Below are 16,450 nucleotides of genomic sequence, written 5' to 3'. Positions count from 1 at the left end.
TGAATTTCAAGGTCTTTGCCTCACTCAAGAGAAATGTTATACGGAAATAAAAAGGATAATAAAAAAGAAAGAAAATCACGTAACCGTTATGCAGATGTCATGCATTAAAGAGTGTTTTTTTTTGTCACTTAAATTGTCTTTATATTGCATTACGGTTGAACGTATTGTGTTTCGCATATTTTATACCTTTCACCGTACGACAACCTTCAATAGAATCTGTTATCCGCAATTTATTCCCTGTTTTACAATTAATTTTATCAATTTTTTTCCCTCCTACGAAATTCGTTAAAATATATATTCATTAAAATTCATTAAAATATTTCAAAAAAAAAATTTCTAGTATCCAAACACAACTTTTGAATGTTCAAAGTAAGGAAATGGTAAGGAAAACTTAAATCGATGGAAATATTTTCAAAAAGGTGGGAAATTCAAAAGAAAAATGGAAATTTAGGTTCGAATGTTCAAATCGAGAAATTTTTGAAGCATAGAAATATTTTCGAACTAAATAAAAAAATAATGAATTGGAAATAAAAATGTTTTCTTTACAATACAATATTGTTAGAAGAAAATTCTAATGCATGAGTAAAACTGAATGTTTGTTCTAGAAACATTTTCTATTTTTAACTTTTAAATTTAATTCCATATCAAAATTTACAATTTAATTTAAATTACTACACATTTAATCGTTTGGAAATTTAATGAAAATTTGATAAATTTGTAATTTAGTTAAAATTTTAGAAAACTAAACTTTAGTTAAAATTTTATAAACTAAAATTTAGTTAAAATTTTATAAACTAAAATTTAGTTAAAATTTTATAAACAAAAATTTAGTTAAAATTTTATAATCTAAAATTTAGTTAAAATTTAGTTCAAATTTTACAAATTAAAATTTTGTTAAAAGTTTATAAATTAGTAATTTAAGTAAAATTATATGAATTTAAAATTCAGTTAAAAGTTTATAAATTAAAATTTAGATACAATATTGTGAATTAAAATTTAGTTAAAAGTTTATAAATTAGAATTTTGTTAAAATCTTCTAAATTCAAATTTAGTTAAAAGCTTATAAACTAAAATTTAGTTAAAAGTTTATATTTTTTTGTAACTTAATCAAAATTTTATAAATTAAAATTCAGTTAAAAGTTTATAAATTAAAATTCAGATAAAATTTTGTAAATTAAAATTTAGTTAAAAGTTTATAAATTTGTAATATTATTTAGTTAAAATTTTATAAATTCAAATTTAGCTAAAATTTTATAAATTCAAATTTAGTTAAAATTTTATAAATTCAAATTTAGTTAAAATTTTATAAACTAAAATTTAGTTAAAAGCTTATAGTTTTTGTAATGTAATCAAAATTTTATAAATTAAAATTCAGCTAAAAGTTTATAAATTAAAATTTAATTAAAATTTTACAAATTTGTAATTTAATTAAAAGTTTATAAATTAAAATTTAGTTAAAATTTTATAAATTCAAATTTCTTTAAAAGTTTATAAACTAAAATTTAGTTAAAATTTTATAAATTCAAATTTCTTTAAAAGTTTATAAACTAAAATTTAGTTAAAAGTTTATATTTTTTGTAATTTAATCAAAATTTTATAAATTAAAATTCAGTTAAATGTTTATAAATTAGAATTTTGTTAAAATTTTATAAATTCAAATTTAGTTAAAAGTTTATAAACTAAATTTTAGTTAAAATTTTATAATCTAAAATTTAGTTTAAATTTTATAATTAAAATTTAGTTAAAAGTTTATAAATTTGTAATTTAGTTAAAATTTTATAAATTCAAATTTAGTTAAAATTTTATAAATTCAAATTTAGTTAAAATTTTATAAACTAAAATTTAGTTGAAAGCTTCTAGTTTTTGTAATTTAATTTAATCAAAATTTTATAAAATTGAAATTCAGTTAAAAGTTTATAAATTAAAATTTAATTAAAATTTTACAAATTTGTAATTTAATTAAAAGTTTATGAATTTTAATTTAATCAAAACTTCCAAAAATTTAAATTTACTCCAAATTTCAAATTTAATTTCAAATTTTTAAAAGTTAAATATTTTTTTAATCTAATAAACAATACAAAAGAAAATTCACGATATTTTACAATTCCAAAAATTCTGAATCTGGTGCAGTATTGATTCCACAAGACAAAGACAGAGCATGTTTCTACATAAGCAAAATGCATAGTCTATATTTTCTATTAATTTACATCTAATTTTGCATACGCGTAAATAGCAATTTCTCTCAATTATTAATTTTTTTTAAGCCTCGTGTGCATGCTCTAATTTTTTTTCCAATACTTGTATAGAATTTTGTAATTATTCCCACTCTGTAATTATTAATTATCCAAATGCAATTGTGCATCACACTTTATGTATTACTAGTTCATGAAACTAAACGTTTAACGCACATGCGCGCCAAGTGGTAATTTATTTATTGGCCTTCAAAAATAAAATTTTTTTTAACTTTTCCTTTTTTTACAAAATAAAATAAATTGTATATACTACAGGAATAAATTATAATCAATCGATTTTTAGATTACCTACTGTATATTACAGAAAAAAATTCTCCTTGCTAAAGATTTAAGTATATCTCTATTATTTATTATTTTTAAACTAGAATTTTTTATCTCATGTAGAATTAAATGAATTAAAAGAAAAATTAATTAACACAAAATGAAAATATTTTAACAAAGCGAAATACTCTCATTTTTACAAAAAGAGCAAAAAAAAGGCTGCATATATCAAAATGATAAAAATTTATCATTTAATTTTTTTTTATTATTATAAAAAAAACAAAACTTTGGATGAAAATGTCAAAAATTTGTAAATGAATTTTATTTTTAATAAAAAGAAAAACAAAAATTTGCATCAAAATGATAAAAATTTAATGCATTTTTTAATATAATGAAAAAAAGAATTCTTTTGATGTTGATGCAATTTTTTGCTTTTTATTATCTAAATTTCAATTAGTAAAAATGTTTACTAATATAAATTAGTAACTAATTTTTTGCTTTTGAATTAGAAATAGTAATTTAAACTAATTATTCTCTACATTTAAATTAATAAAAATGTATAAAAATTCAATCGCATTTTTTCTTGGAATTTATAAATGTAAATATTATTCCAAACTTTAATCATTTTATTTTTTTCAATTCTAAATCAATCCTTATTAGAAAGTTTTAAGAGAATTCAATTATTTAAATACAAAAATAAATAATTGAATATTTCTTAAATTTCAATTCTTATAAAGAACTTAATCAACATTTTTGAAAATAATTGAATTTTTACAAAGAATTGCATTGCAATTTTTGATAAAAATTAAATTCATTCAAGAAATGTAATTGAAAAATAATTGAAAATAATTATTACACTCTAAGAAACAAATTATATCAAATTTTTTTAAATAATTGAACTTTTTCGAAGAATTTTATTCCAATTTTTAAGAATAATTGCATTTTTTGCGAAATTCATTTAAAATTGTATTATAAAAATAATCGAAATCGAGAGATGAGTTTTAAGATTTATAAAAATAATTGAATTCTCGCAACGATTATTATTAAAATTTTAAAAAATAGTTGAATTCCTCAGAAGAAGTTTATTATTTATTAAAAATAATTGAATTCTTGCGAAGAATTTTATAAAAATCTATTTAAATAATTGATTTTTTTAGAAAAACATTAGGAAAATTCTGTTTTAAACAATTGAATTCCTGTGAAAATTTTTTTATTTATGAAAATAATTGAATGTTTGCGAAGAATTTTATAAACCTTTTTTTAAAATTATTCAATTCTTTTGGGAAATTTTTTATTAAAATAGTAGATATTAAAAGTCATTGAATAATTTTTTTTTTTTCAACTGTTAACAATTTTAAAGTAGTGTAAATTCTCAAACATGTAAAAAAGTTGCTTTTAGTCTAACAAATAAACGAACAAAATGAAAAAAAAAACTCTTTTTTTCTCTAACCATTTAAATTGTTTAGGACTACACTTTTATAAATTAAAATTCTGTTGACGATTATTAATTGTTCTGTAGACAGCAGGTCAATACAAAACTGTTAATTTCTAAAAATAATACCCAAAATGCTAATCACTTCTCGAAACGATGAGAGCCAACAGTCCCAAGCAAAGTATATAAAGAAAATGACAAAAAACAGTTGTTTTAAACCACTTTAATTTTTTTTTGAATACAATCCATGATATTCTAATTCTGTTGATGATTAATTTTGATCCGCAGACAGCATGTCAATATTAAACTATTAATTTTTAATACTGATCCAAAATTCTACGATGATAAAAATCCATTGTCAGAAAAATAGCAGCTAAAGAATAAGTAAACAATAATCACTTATACAAAAAAGAAAAATGACCAAAGGAAACAACAATTATTATCTAATAAAATGAAACACACTTGAAAATATTACGTAAAACAAACTGATGGCATATTTATTAGTTTCAGTAAAACCTCGAAAATTGTAAACATTTTTTAGAAATGCCAACTTTTCTCTTTTGTATCACAATTTTCTTGAAAGTATCAAATTGATACTAAAGTGATACTAAAGTGGATCAAATTGATGCAAAAAATTAGAAATAATGCCAATTTTTCCCTTTGAAATCACAATTTTCTTGAAAGTATCAAATTGATACTAAAGTGATACTAAAGTGGATCAAATTGATACCAAAAATTAGGATCAATTTTTGATCCACATTTTTGGTATCAATTCGTTGTAATCACTGATTTCGAGACAAACGAAATACCAAAGGTGAAAAAAAAACAATAACAAAAGGGGTGAAAGGGTTTTTATGATGAGTGAAAGAAACTGTCGCTGGAAGAAAACGAAGGAGGGCATCGCGAGCGTAAAACGTGGGGGAGGCAAAGGGGGATTTGACTCACGGCTCCGCGAGTGAGAGCAGGTCCCCACTTCCATGAGTGTCCGGTTTGCCGCCGCTTAGCGAGGACGAGGCAAAAAGTCAGAGCTCCTAGCTTACAAAATTCAACAAGAGAAGGGGGGGTTTTTTTTAAATTCTGTGTTTACCCAAATCATAAATATAAAGGACATCAACAATCGCACTCTGTGTCCTGTCCACTCGTTCACTTAACTCAGAAGTATGCGAATTTAGTTTTCACTTCAAAAAAAAAAAAAAACAAGAAGCTACAGTAAAAAAAGAATTTTAATTATTTTTACAAGATTATCAATTTTCGCCGGTTTCAAAAAAAATTTGAGAGCAATCGATAAAAATTTGTTGACACATTGTTTCTCTTATCTTTATATTAGAGAAGTGCATTTACATTGATTCATCGTAATAAGTGATAAATGTTTAGGGTGATAAAAATTTCAAATTTTCACGTGAGTAACGTGACATTGTTTACTTATAATGTATGTAAGGTAATCACTACAAAGTGTTAATTCTTTCAGTATGAATGCGCTACCACAGACACTTTCACACCTCAATTATCAAACTTTGTAAATTATTTAATACTCCAAACAATTATTTTTAAACAGTCAACACAAAATTCAAAATATTATTCCAATACTAGTTTCATTTAACGAAACAATTTTTTTAGATTGTTAGTTAGACACATTATGTTATTTCTTTATTTTCGCAAATAAACGTTTTTCAAACCAATTTACATCGAGTGAAGAAAATTATCATATTATTACAATCATTACAATAAAAATCGATTCTCTTTTATTAAAATAAATTTTACTTTCAATTTCTGCAGATGTTAAATTGAGACAAAAAGCGAATCAAAACGTTAACACTTTTAATATCAAATTGAGACAAAAAGCGAATCAAAATGTTGCTTCACAACACTTTTGATTCCCTTTTTGTCTCAATTCGAAATACTTTGAAAAATTGTGAATTAATATTTTTTATAATTAAAAAATCATAAAACATTTTACTTTATCGATTATCAACTATTATTACACCTGTTAAAGTGTTAATTTGTTTATAATGTAAAATGTCAGACACTAGAGAGAAAATTTTTTATCTAAAAATAATTTATAATTAAAGGGCATAATAAAATAGGGGAATATTTCATAAAAGGATTATTAAACTTTGAAGAAAATAAATGAAGCTATTTTATACGTTTCAGTTATAATAAAGTTACTCGAGTTAATATTAACTTTAGTAAAATCCATTACTTATTAATAAATTCATCTCTCTCTCTCTTTCTCTCTCTCCTTCTAAATTTATAATTGAAAGCTAACTTTATTTCACTATATTCGGTTTTCAATATTAAACTAATATATTGAAAATTCAATATTCCATTGAAATTAAAAATATAACTAAAATTATTCGCTTTTAATTTTAAACACGTGCTTGCTGCTGTTTTATATTAATTTTCAAATTTTGTTAATTATTAAGTATTCCCATGCTTTTATTTTTAATTTTTTAATAATTTATTTTAAAAAATAATTTAAAAATAAAATAATTAAAAAAAAACATCAAAAAATTTTTTTTTTAATAAAATAATAATAATAATAATAGAATAATTAAAAAATAGGGATAAATAATGCCATCATAACAATGCAAATAATGATAACAACAACAACAATAATAATAAATAAACCAAATAAAAATGATATGATAATAATTATAATTATTATCACTGTTAACTTTAAAGTATCAAACTGCAACTAAACGAATTGATACCAAAAATGTGGATCAAATCATAAATTGATCCAAATTTTTATTATCAATTTGATCCAATTTGGTATGAATTTGATACTTTCAAGAAAACTGTGATAATAATAATTATTATTATTTTGTTGGATCAATTTTACGAGGGATTTACAAAATACAATTTAAGAAATTGTAAAAAAAAATTTGAAAGAAATTAAAATTTTTTTTTTTTTTTATACAAAATATTTAATAACGGACGTAAAATTATTTGAACAATAATAATTATTATTATTATTAATATTATAAATAATAATAAATTATTATTATTTGTGAATAAATAATAATAAATTATTATTTTTTGTGAATAAACAACGAATAATAATAATAATAATAATAATAATAATAATAATAATAATAATAAATAAAAATGGTAATAAAAATAATAATTATAATAACAATAATAATTATTATTCAATTATTACTTTTGTATTATTATTATTATTTTTTTTTTATTATTCGTTGTTTATCCACAAAATTAGTTCACTGAATAATAAAAGTAAACCAGGTGTCGAACTGTTTCCCTTTCGCGTTCATCTCGCTCCACGTGTGCAATAATACTGTAACATCAACATGTCCCTTAAGCTACTGTTATTCGAAAATTAAAAAAAAACCCGTAAAAGTTAACTTTAAAAAAATTTTTTTAAACTTTTTAATTAAAAAAAAAAAAATTATCAAAATATAAAAACAAAAATGTAATTATAAAACATAACAAAAAAACAATAATATTCTCAAAATAAAAATCATCAACTACAATACAAAAGTGAAACATGTATTGAATTTAATTTTAATAGAATGTATATAATAAACAATTCTCGTATCAATTTTAATCCCACTAAAAACTCATTATGTGTCTTAACCCAATTGTACGTAAGCTTAAAGGTGAAGTGTAGTATCTCTATTTGCAGTGTAATCAAATAATTGAATCTTTCATAGATCCAATCCAAATTGAGGTTATACTAAAAAATTTACTTCTCCGTCAATTCAAAAATGATTTTAGTTAAAAACTTCCGTTCTTTAATTTCAAGCATTTCGAGAATTTAAAAAAATCTTCAGGGAAAATTAAAATCTAATTATAAAACCAATGTTTAATCCAGACAAATTTTTTTAATTTCCAAAACTTGGTCGATTTTCGATAAATAACACAACTTATTATAAAAACTAAATAGCTGAAAAATTTCTATCGTAAATAACTTCTTAAAGTTCAATGAATGATAGTAAGAGTCCAGACTCCGTATCAACGAAAATTTTATCTCAAATATGTACTTCTGATAAAATTAGAATCAAAAATTGACTGTTATTTTATGATTCTAATAAATTATGTATAGAGAGAGAGATTTTATTTTCTCTTTCTTCTCGAGTATTACATTATTATTTAACATAATTTCAATTTTATTTTCTTTTTTCTTGCTTTGTCTTCTAAATATTAACACTTCATAAATCTGACAAACGTTAATCTCTATTCGAAACATGATTAATCATTTGAGTTTTGATGATGAAATTTCAACTCCGTCTCGCTGTATTAAATATAAATTAAATTAGACTCTTTTTAAAATTCAATTTCTCCTCTTGCAAAAAAATCGAAAAGTAAAAACTGTCAATCATGTTTTTTTTTAACTAAAATGATCAGGAGAAATATTACCTTTAAATTAGTGACACTTTTTGCTTCTATCACAGGAAAAAATAAATCTTACTCTCAGTCCACTTTTACATTAGAAACATTTTTGACTGAATTTTAGCCTTGAAAGTATTATTTTAAGTATTATCCTAACATAGACTTAATCCTGTTTTAAAAATAAAAATAGGCTACTTTTCAAACATTTTGGTTTTAAGATGGTTTCAGACTTTGTTTTTTCTGTGTAAAAAAGAAGTTATTCTTAACTGATTAGCAAATCAAAGTTTTACCAAAAATTTGGATCAATTTTACACTACAATAATTCTCAATGAATTAAAAATAAAACTGAACCATATTGAAAAGAAATTTCTAATTTTTTGTTGTACTTAAGAAATCAGAAGTAATACAACAAAAAATTGAAAATAAGGTCATAAAAATGGGTTTAACTTTAAATTCTCCGAGCCCTTCACCTCGTAGTTTTTTTTCAATCATCTCTCGATAGAAACCAAGTTACGTTGAGAGCAGGTCAAAACAATACAGATCACATGAGAGGGAGAGAGAGTGAGTGAGTGAGAGAGAGAGAGAGAGCGTGTATATAAAGTTAGGAAACTTGGATAGTTTGATAGTGCGAGTAAATAAATGACATAGAGCATAGTTGAGGAACAAATCATAATAATGTAAACAATAGTTTGGACAGAAGGAAGACAGTGATAGTTGATAAAATTGTCAATATGGAAAGTGCAAAGTTCAAAGGGGAATCGTTCACCCTGTACAATAAAAGGGTGATGCTGATAGTAAAGTCTTAAATATCCATATTAGTCACTCAATTTGACAAGTACATTGTTTAGTTTAAAGATAAAAAAGAAAGAAAATTGATTTTATTACTCGTCAAAATAATCTTTCCTTATTTCCAATTCGAAATCCCTTTCAGTTTCTTGAATCAAACATTTCTAACTTATGATTTGACAAAAAACCGAGTTACATGCGACAACAAATTATATCGATTGCTCTGAATTTTTCTAACAAAGCAAATATTTATCAAGTGTTCATTTTAGTGTTCAATTTAGTTTTTCGTTTTCGTTTTTAGTTTTAGTTTTAGTTTTCATTTCAGTTTTCATAAGTGTTTCTTTTACAGTGTTAATTTTAAAGTGAAAGAAGATTTTGTGAAATTACCGAACAGAATTACTGACAAATAAGAAATTCAGTAAAAATAGTGATGCACTTTGACGAAAAAATGCCAAACAAAGTATTGTTAGTCAAACAATAAGAAATAGGAGATAAAATTTAGAAGTAGGGAGTATCAGATGATAACCGAAGGAAGATAAAATAACACAACAAATATAAGAAAGTGAAAAGAGAAGAGATTAAAAGAAGACAAAAAGAAAAAAGTCAAGTAGATGTTAAAGTGTCTTGGACTAAGAAAGTATACTCTCAAGTGCAAGGGTGATGCAGAAGCAACCAAAGGAAGAAGAATTCGTTCAAGAAATTTAATTTAAGCGAACCGCTTCATTTAATTAAAGAAGATGGAGGAGATGATGATGATGATGACGACGACAACAACGGCAAATCCGTCGCCAATAACCGGACAAACATCCATTATTCTTTTACTATCAAAAATTGGTGCCATGTTTCTCTTGGGTTTTGGCTCATTAATTTTGGGCATGTTACCTCTAATTGTTGGCCGCTACAGAATGAGGAAACAAGACGGACGTCGTGGGATAACAAGTGATTCAAGTACTTCAACGAATGTATCCTCGTCTACAGTTCATATACATTCCCACTCACCGCAAGTAATTATCTTTTCACAACATTTCTAGAACATCCTTTTATTTTTTACATCCACCAAAATTAGAAAAATGTATTTCTGCCCCTTCTCGAAGGGATATCAAATTGAGACAATAGTTGCGATGCAACTATTGTCTCAATTTGATATCCCTTCGAAACTTTCGAAAAATATTTCGATCGTTATTTTTAATGCCCAAGTATTATAGACGGAGAGCTAGCTACATAAAAATGCATGTTATAAGGTACATGAAAAATTAATATTTAGATAGGTTCCATTTGAGTCCCTAAGTACCGAATGCGAAGTCTGCCTGCGCGTTCTGGAAGATTAAGCCCGCGAATTGACGATCGAAAATGATAAATTTGATAAGGAAAACATGTGATAAAGGTCATGGATAAAAGTTATAAAATTTAAAAGTATTTATCACCAGTAAGCTTATAAAATTTTGGCAGACAATTTTTTGGACGACAAAGTATTGGCAGACAGTGTCAAAGTTGCGTAATCCGTAGTGAAAAAAAGATCATAAGAGTCATGGCTAAAAATTAATGGAAATAGTTAATGAACTCTTATGGAAGCTATATGTCAAGTGGCAGACAAAAATTCGGATGATAACATCGAGGCAGACAACGATAAAAAGCGCGGTTCCCATGCGATTTCGCTGATTTCGCGCTATTTGCACTAAATAGTTAATTTTTGAAAAATGTGAAATTTTTTTGGGCTACATTAATTTTTAAACATAATTTAATGATTTTATAAACTTTTGAATGAATATAATTTATTTTAAATTAAATTTTTTATAAAAATAAAAAAAATAAAAATTGAAAATGTGATTTTTGTATAGAATTATTAATTTTTTTAATAAATAGATAATAGATTGAAACTTCTGAGAAAAATGTATCCTAATTTAAAAAAAGAAAGAGCAAAATCGGTCAGTTGGTTTAAAAGTTAGACCAACTTTTCAGAATTTGAAAAGTTGGTATCAATTCTGGCGTGAGCGATTGCTGCCGCGTGTCGCTGGATTCCCCCACTCTGCCCACCTAAGGAAGGTAAAATCTCGCACTCACTTTTACCTCTATTTTAAACAACTAAATAGTGCAGTATGGATTCCATAATTTTTTTGGTAATAGTGTTGTTAAGAATCTTTATATTTGTATAAAAAAAATTGTAAAATGTTAATAAATAAAATGTCACGATTAGAAATATTTAAAAAAAATTATTTCCCCCCCCTTGGAGTTAGGTGCAATTTTTTTCTTTTAAAATTTCAAAAAAATATGTTTAATTAAATTACTTTTTTTCCCGATATTATGAAACAAAAATTGGCTGAGATACGCTTAATTGTTTATAGTGGGAAATATTACCTCTTTTCTGCAACTATTTTTATGCAAATAAACAAGAAAAATCATTTAGTGTGTATATGTAAAGGATAGATCTCATCTTCGCAAGTGAAACGATATTTTGAAAAATGTGATTTTTTGAGTTTCCTTCATTTTTCATACATAAAAAAAAACATTGTTTTTAGTAAACAAATGGATTTATTTAAAAACTATTTATCCCATTGGGCTCAAATTTGATACACTCTTTAAAGGTATCAAGGGCAATACTTTCTGTCAGTTTAAAAGATAGAGCTTAAAAAGACATATAAAATGATAGGTCGCAAAAAATTTTCAATTATTTGTTCATGAGAAAATTAATTTAAACAGATAAAAATTGCAATTTCTTAATTGTTTAATAATTTGTTTAATTTTAATGAGATGACTTTTAAACTGACAGAAAGTATTGCCCTTGATACCTTTAAAGAGTGTATCAAATTTGAGCCCAATGGGATAAATAGTTTTTAAATAAATCCATTTGTTTACTAAAAACAATGTTTCTTTTTATGTATGAAAAATGAAGGAAACTCAAAAAATCACATTTTTCAAAATATCGTTTCACTTGCGAAGATGAGATCTATCCTTTACATATACACACTAAATGATTTTTCTTGTTTATTTGCATAAAAATAGTTGCAGAAAAGAGGTAATATTTCCCACTATAAACAATTAAGCGTATCTCAGCCAATTTTTGTTTCATAATATCGGGAAAAAAAGTAATTTAATTAAACATATTTTTTTGAAATTTTAAAAGAAAAAAATTGCACCTAACTCCAAGGGGGGGGAAATAATTTTTTTTAAATATTTCTAATCGTGACATTTTATTTATTAACATTTTACAATTTTTTTTATACAAATATAAAGATTCTTAACAACACTATTACCAAAAAAATTATGGAATCCATACTGCACTATTTAGTTGTTTAAAATAGAGGTAAAAGTGAGTGCGAGATTTTACCTTCCTTAGGTGGGCAGAGTGGGGGAATCCAGCGACACGCGGCAGCAATCGCTCACGCCAGAATTGATACCAACTTTTCAAATTCTGAAAAGTTGGTCTAACTTTTAAACCAACTGACCGATTTTGCTCTTTCTTTTTTTAAATTAGGATACATTTTTCTCAGAAGTTTCAATCTATTATCTATTTATTAAAAAAATTAATAATTCTATACAAAAATCACATTTTCAATTTTTATTTTTTTTATTTTTATAAAAAATTTAATTTAAAATAAATTATATTCATTCAAAAGTTTATAAAATCATTAAATTATGTTTAAAAATTAATGTAGCCCAAAAAAATTTCACATTTTTCAAAAATTAACTATTTAGTGCAAATAGCGCGAAATCAGCGAAATCGCATGGGAACCGCGCTTTTTATCGTTGTCTGCCTCGATGTTATCATCCGAATTTTTGTCTGCCACTTGACATATAGCTTCCATAAGAGTTCATTAACTATTTCCATTAATTTTTAGCCATGACTCTTATGATCTTTTTTTCACTACGGATTACGCAACTTTGACACTGTCTGCCAATACTTTGTCGTCCAAAAAATTGTCTGCCAAAATTTTATAAGCTTACTGGTGATAAATACTTTTAAATTTTATAACTTTTATCCATGACCTTTATCACATGTTTTCCTTATCAAATTTATCATTTTCGATCGTCAATTCGCGGGCTTAATCTTCCAGAACGCGCAGGCAGACTTCGCATTCGGTACTTAGGGACTCAAATGGAACCTATCTAAATATTAATTTTTCATGTACCTTATAACATGCATTTTTATGTAGCTAGCTCTCCGTCTATTATGAAAGCGATACGACAACTTTTAAAATACTATTAAGTCTTTAAATACTTTACCAGTGATTCGTCCAGATAAAGAAAATCAATTATCGATTTTCCTTTACTGGAAAGGTATTCATTTATAAGAACATTACAAAGATAATTAATTTCTAAGTTTCGATTTACAAATATTTGCATTTTTTTCAAAAAATAATTCCTTTCCTTAAGGAAGATTTCGACTATATCAGCAATTAGTGACATCTATTAGACGTCAATTGAACTCTTTGGTTTAGAGTCAGGTGTTATTCTTAAGATAATTACTCCGATATGGTTGTCGGTAAATAATTATATTTTTGAATTTAATTTTTGATCTGAAAAAATAAGCTGCGTGAACGACTGCACTGTGCATCTGTGAGGACTCGAACCCCAGTTAATAGCTGCCTTTCGCGGGACTAACGCCTACCAATGCACCATGCCAACACAGCCTGGACGTTCACGTTTCTTATAATCTCAGATCAAGCCCATACACTAGTCGAAGAGCTGTATAGTTAATGTAGGAAATTATTTGCTGATTGAGAATTTTAATTAAGGAAGATTTCGACTATATCAGCAATTAGTGACATCTATTAGACGTCAATTGAACTCTTTGGTTTAGAGTCAGGTGTTATTCTTAAGATAATTACTCCGATATGGTTGTCGGTAAATAATTATATTTTTGAATTTAATTTTTGATCTGAAAAAATAAGCTGCGTGAACGACTGCACTGTGCATCTGTGAGGACTCGAACCCCAGTTAATAGCTGCCTTTCGCGGGACTAACGCCTACCAATGCACCATGCCAACACAGCCTGGACGTTCACGTTTCTTATAATCTCAGATCAAGCCCATACACTAGTCGAAGAGCTGTATAGTTAATGTAGGAAATTATTTGCTGATTGAGAATTTTAATTAAGGAAGATTTCGACTATATCAGCAATTAGTGACATCTATTAGACGTCAATTGAACTCTTTGGTTTAGAGTCAGGTGTTATTCTTAAGATAATTACTCCGATATGGTTGTCGGTAAATAATTATATTTTTGAATTTAATTTTTGATCTGAAAAAATAAGCTGCGTGAACGACTGCACTGTGCATCTGTGAGGACTCGAACCCCAGTTAATAGCTGCCTTTCGCGGGACTAACGCCTACCAATGCACCATGCCAACACAGCCTGGACGTTCACGTTTCTTATAATCTCAGATCAAGCCCATACACTAGTCGAAGAGCTGTATAGTTAATGTAGGAAATTATTTGCTGATTGAGAATTTTAATTAAGGAAGATTTCGACTATATCAGCAATTAGTGACATCTATTAGACGTCAATTGAACTCTTTGGTTTAGAGTCAGGTGTTATTCTTAAGATAATTACTCCGATATGGTTGTCGGTAAATAATTATATTTTTGAATTTAATTTTTGATCTGAAAAAATAAGCTGCGTGAACGACTGCACTGTGCATCTGTGAGGACTCGAACCCCAGTTAATAGCTGCCTTTCGCGGGACTAACGCCTACCAATGCACCATGCCAACACAGCCTGGACGTTCACGTTTCTTATAATCTCAGATCAAGCCCATACACTAGTCGAAGAGCTGTATAGTTAATGTAGGAAATTATTTGCTGATTGAGAATTTTAATTAAGGAAGATTTCGACTATATCAGCAATTAGTGACATCTATTAGACGTCAATTGAACTCTTTGGTTTAGAGTCAGGTGTTATTCTTAAGATAATTACTCCGATATGGTTGTCGGTAAATAATTATATTTTTGAATTTAATTTTTGATCTGAAAAAATAAGCTGCGTGAACGACTGCACTGTGCATCTGTGAGGACTCGAACCCCAGTTAATAGCTGCCTTTCGCGGGACTAACGCCTACCAATGCACCATGCCAACACAGCCTGGACGTTCACGTTTCTTATAATGGTGCATTGGTAGGCGTTAGTCCCGCGAAAGGCAGCTATTAACTGGGGTTCGAGTCCTCACAGATGCACAGTGCAGTCGTTCACGCAGCTTATTTTTTCAGATCAAAAATTAAATTCAAAAATATAATTATTTACCGACAACCATATCGGAGTAATTATCTTAAGAATAACACCTGACTCTAAACCAAAGAGTTCAATTGACGTCTAATAGATGTCACTAATTGCTGATATAGTCGAAATCTTCCTTAATTAAAATTCTCAATCAGCAAATAATTTCCTACATTAACTATACAGCTCTTCGACTAGTGTATGGGCTTGATCTGAGATTATAAGAAACGTGAACGTCCAGGCTGTGTTGGCATGGTGCATTGGTAGGCGTTAGTCCCGCGAAAGGCAGCTATTAACTGGGGTTCGAGTCCTCACAGATGCACAGTGCAGTCGTTCACGCAGCTTATTTTTTCAGATCAAAAATTAAATTCAAAAATATAATTATTTACCGACAACCATATCGGAGTAATTATCTTAAGAATAACACCTGACTCTAAACCAAAGAGTTCAATTGACGTCTAATAGATGTCACTAATTGCTGATATAGTCGAAATCTTCCTTAATTAAAATTCTCAATCAGCAAATAATTTCCTACATTAACTATACAGCTCTTCGACTAGTGTATGGGCTTGATCTGAGATTATAAGAAACGTGAACGTCCAGGCTGTGTTGGCATGGTGCATTGGTAGGCGTTAGTCCCGCGAAAGGCAGCTATTAACTGGGGTTCGAGTCCTCACAGATGCACAGTGCAGTCGTTCACGCAGCTTATTTTTTCAGATCAAAAATTAAATTCAAAAATATAATTATTTACCGACAACCATATCGGAGTAATTATCTTAAGAATAACACCTGACTCTAAACCAAAGAGTTCAATTGACGTCTAATAGATGTCACTAATTGCTGATATAGTCGAAATCTTCCTTAATTAAAATTCTCAATCAGCAAATAATTTCCTACATTAACTATACAGCTCTTCGACTAGTGTATGGGCTTGATCTGAGATTATAAGAAACGTGAACGTCCAGGCTGTGTTGGCATGGTGCATTGGTAGGCGTTAGTCCCGCGAAAGGCAGCTATTAACTGGGGTTCGAGTCCTCACAGATGCACAGTGCAGTCGTTCACGCAGCTTATTTTTTCAGATCAAAAATTAAATTCAAAAATATAATTATTTACCGACAACCATATCGGAGTAATTATCTTAAGAATAACACCTGACTC

At 26.6% G+C, this 16,450-nt stretch overlaps 1 protein-coding gene across 5 annotated transcripts in view; it reads left to right on the top strand.

Annotated features, from left to right (window-relative positions):
- LOC122502802 (zinc transporter ZIP1-like) overlaps window positions 1-16,450 on the top strand; it is a 64,321-nt gene that overhangs the window by 33,447 nt on the left and 14,424 nt on the right. Inside the window, exons 1-2 of one of the 5 annotated variants that reach the window (XM_043613057.1) lie at window positions 4,910-5,103; window positions 9,434-10,088. The exons of the other annotated variants lie outside the window; for them this stretch is intronic. Coding sequence (XP_043468992.1) covers window positions 9,822-10,088 — 267 coding nt within the window. The 5' untranslated portion in view covers window positions 4,910-5,103; window positions 9,434-9,821. Of the gene's footprint in view, window positions 1-4,909; window positions 5,104-9,433; window positions 10,089-16,450 lie in introns of those variants that run through there. 5 annotated transcript variants of the gene reach the window in all.

The sequence above is a fragment of the Leptopilina heterotoma genome, unplaced genomic scaffold (assembly GCF_015476425.1).
Source record: "Leptopilina heterotoma isolate Lh14 unplaced genomic scaffold, ASM1547642v1 Lhet_238, whole genome shotgun sequence".
NCBI lineage: Eukaryota > Metazoa > Arthropoda > Insecta > Hymenoptera > Figitidae > Leptopilina > Leptopilina heterotoma.
The sequence above is the reverse complement of the archived record's forward strand: the minus strand, read 5'-3'. Positions and strand labels throughout refer to the sequence as shown.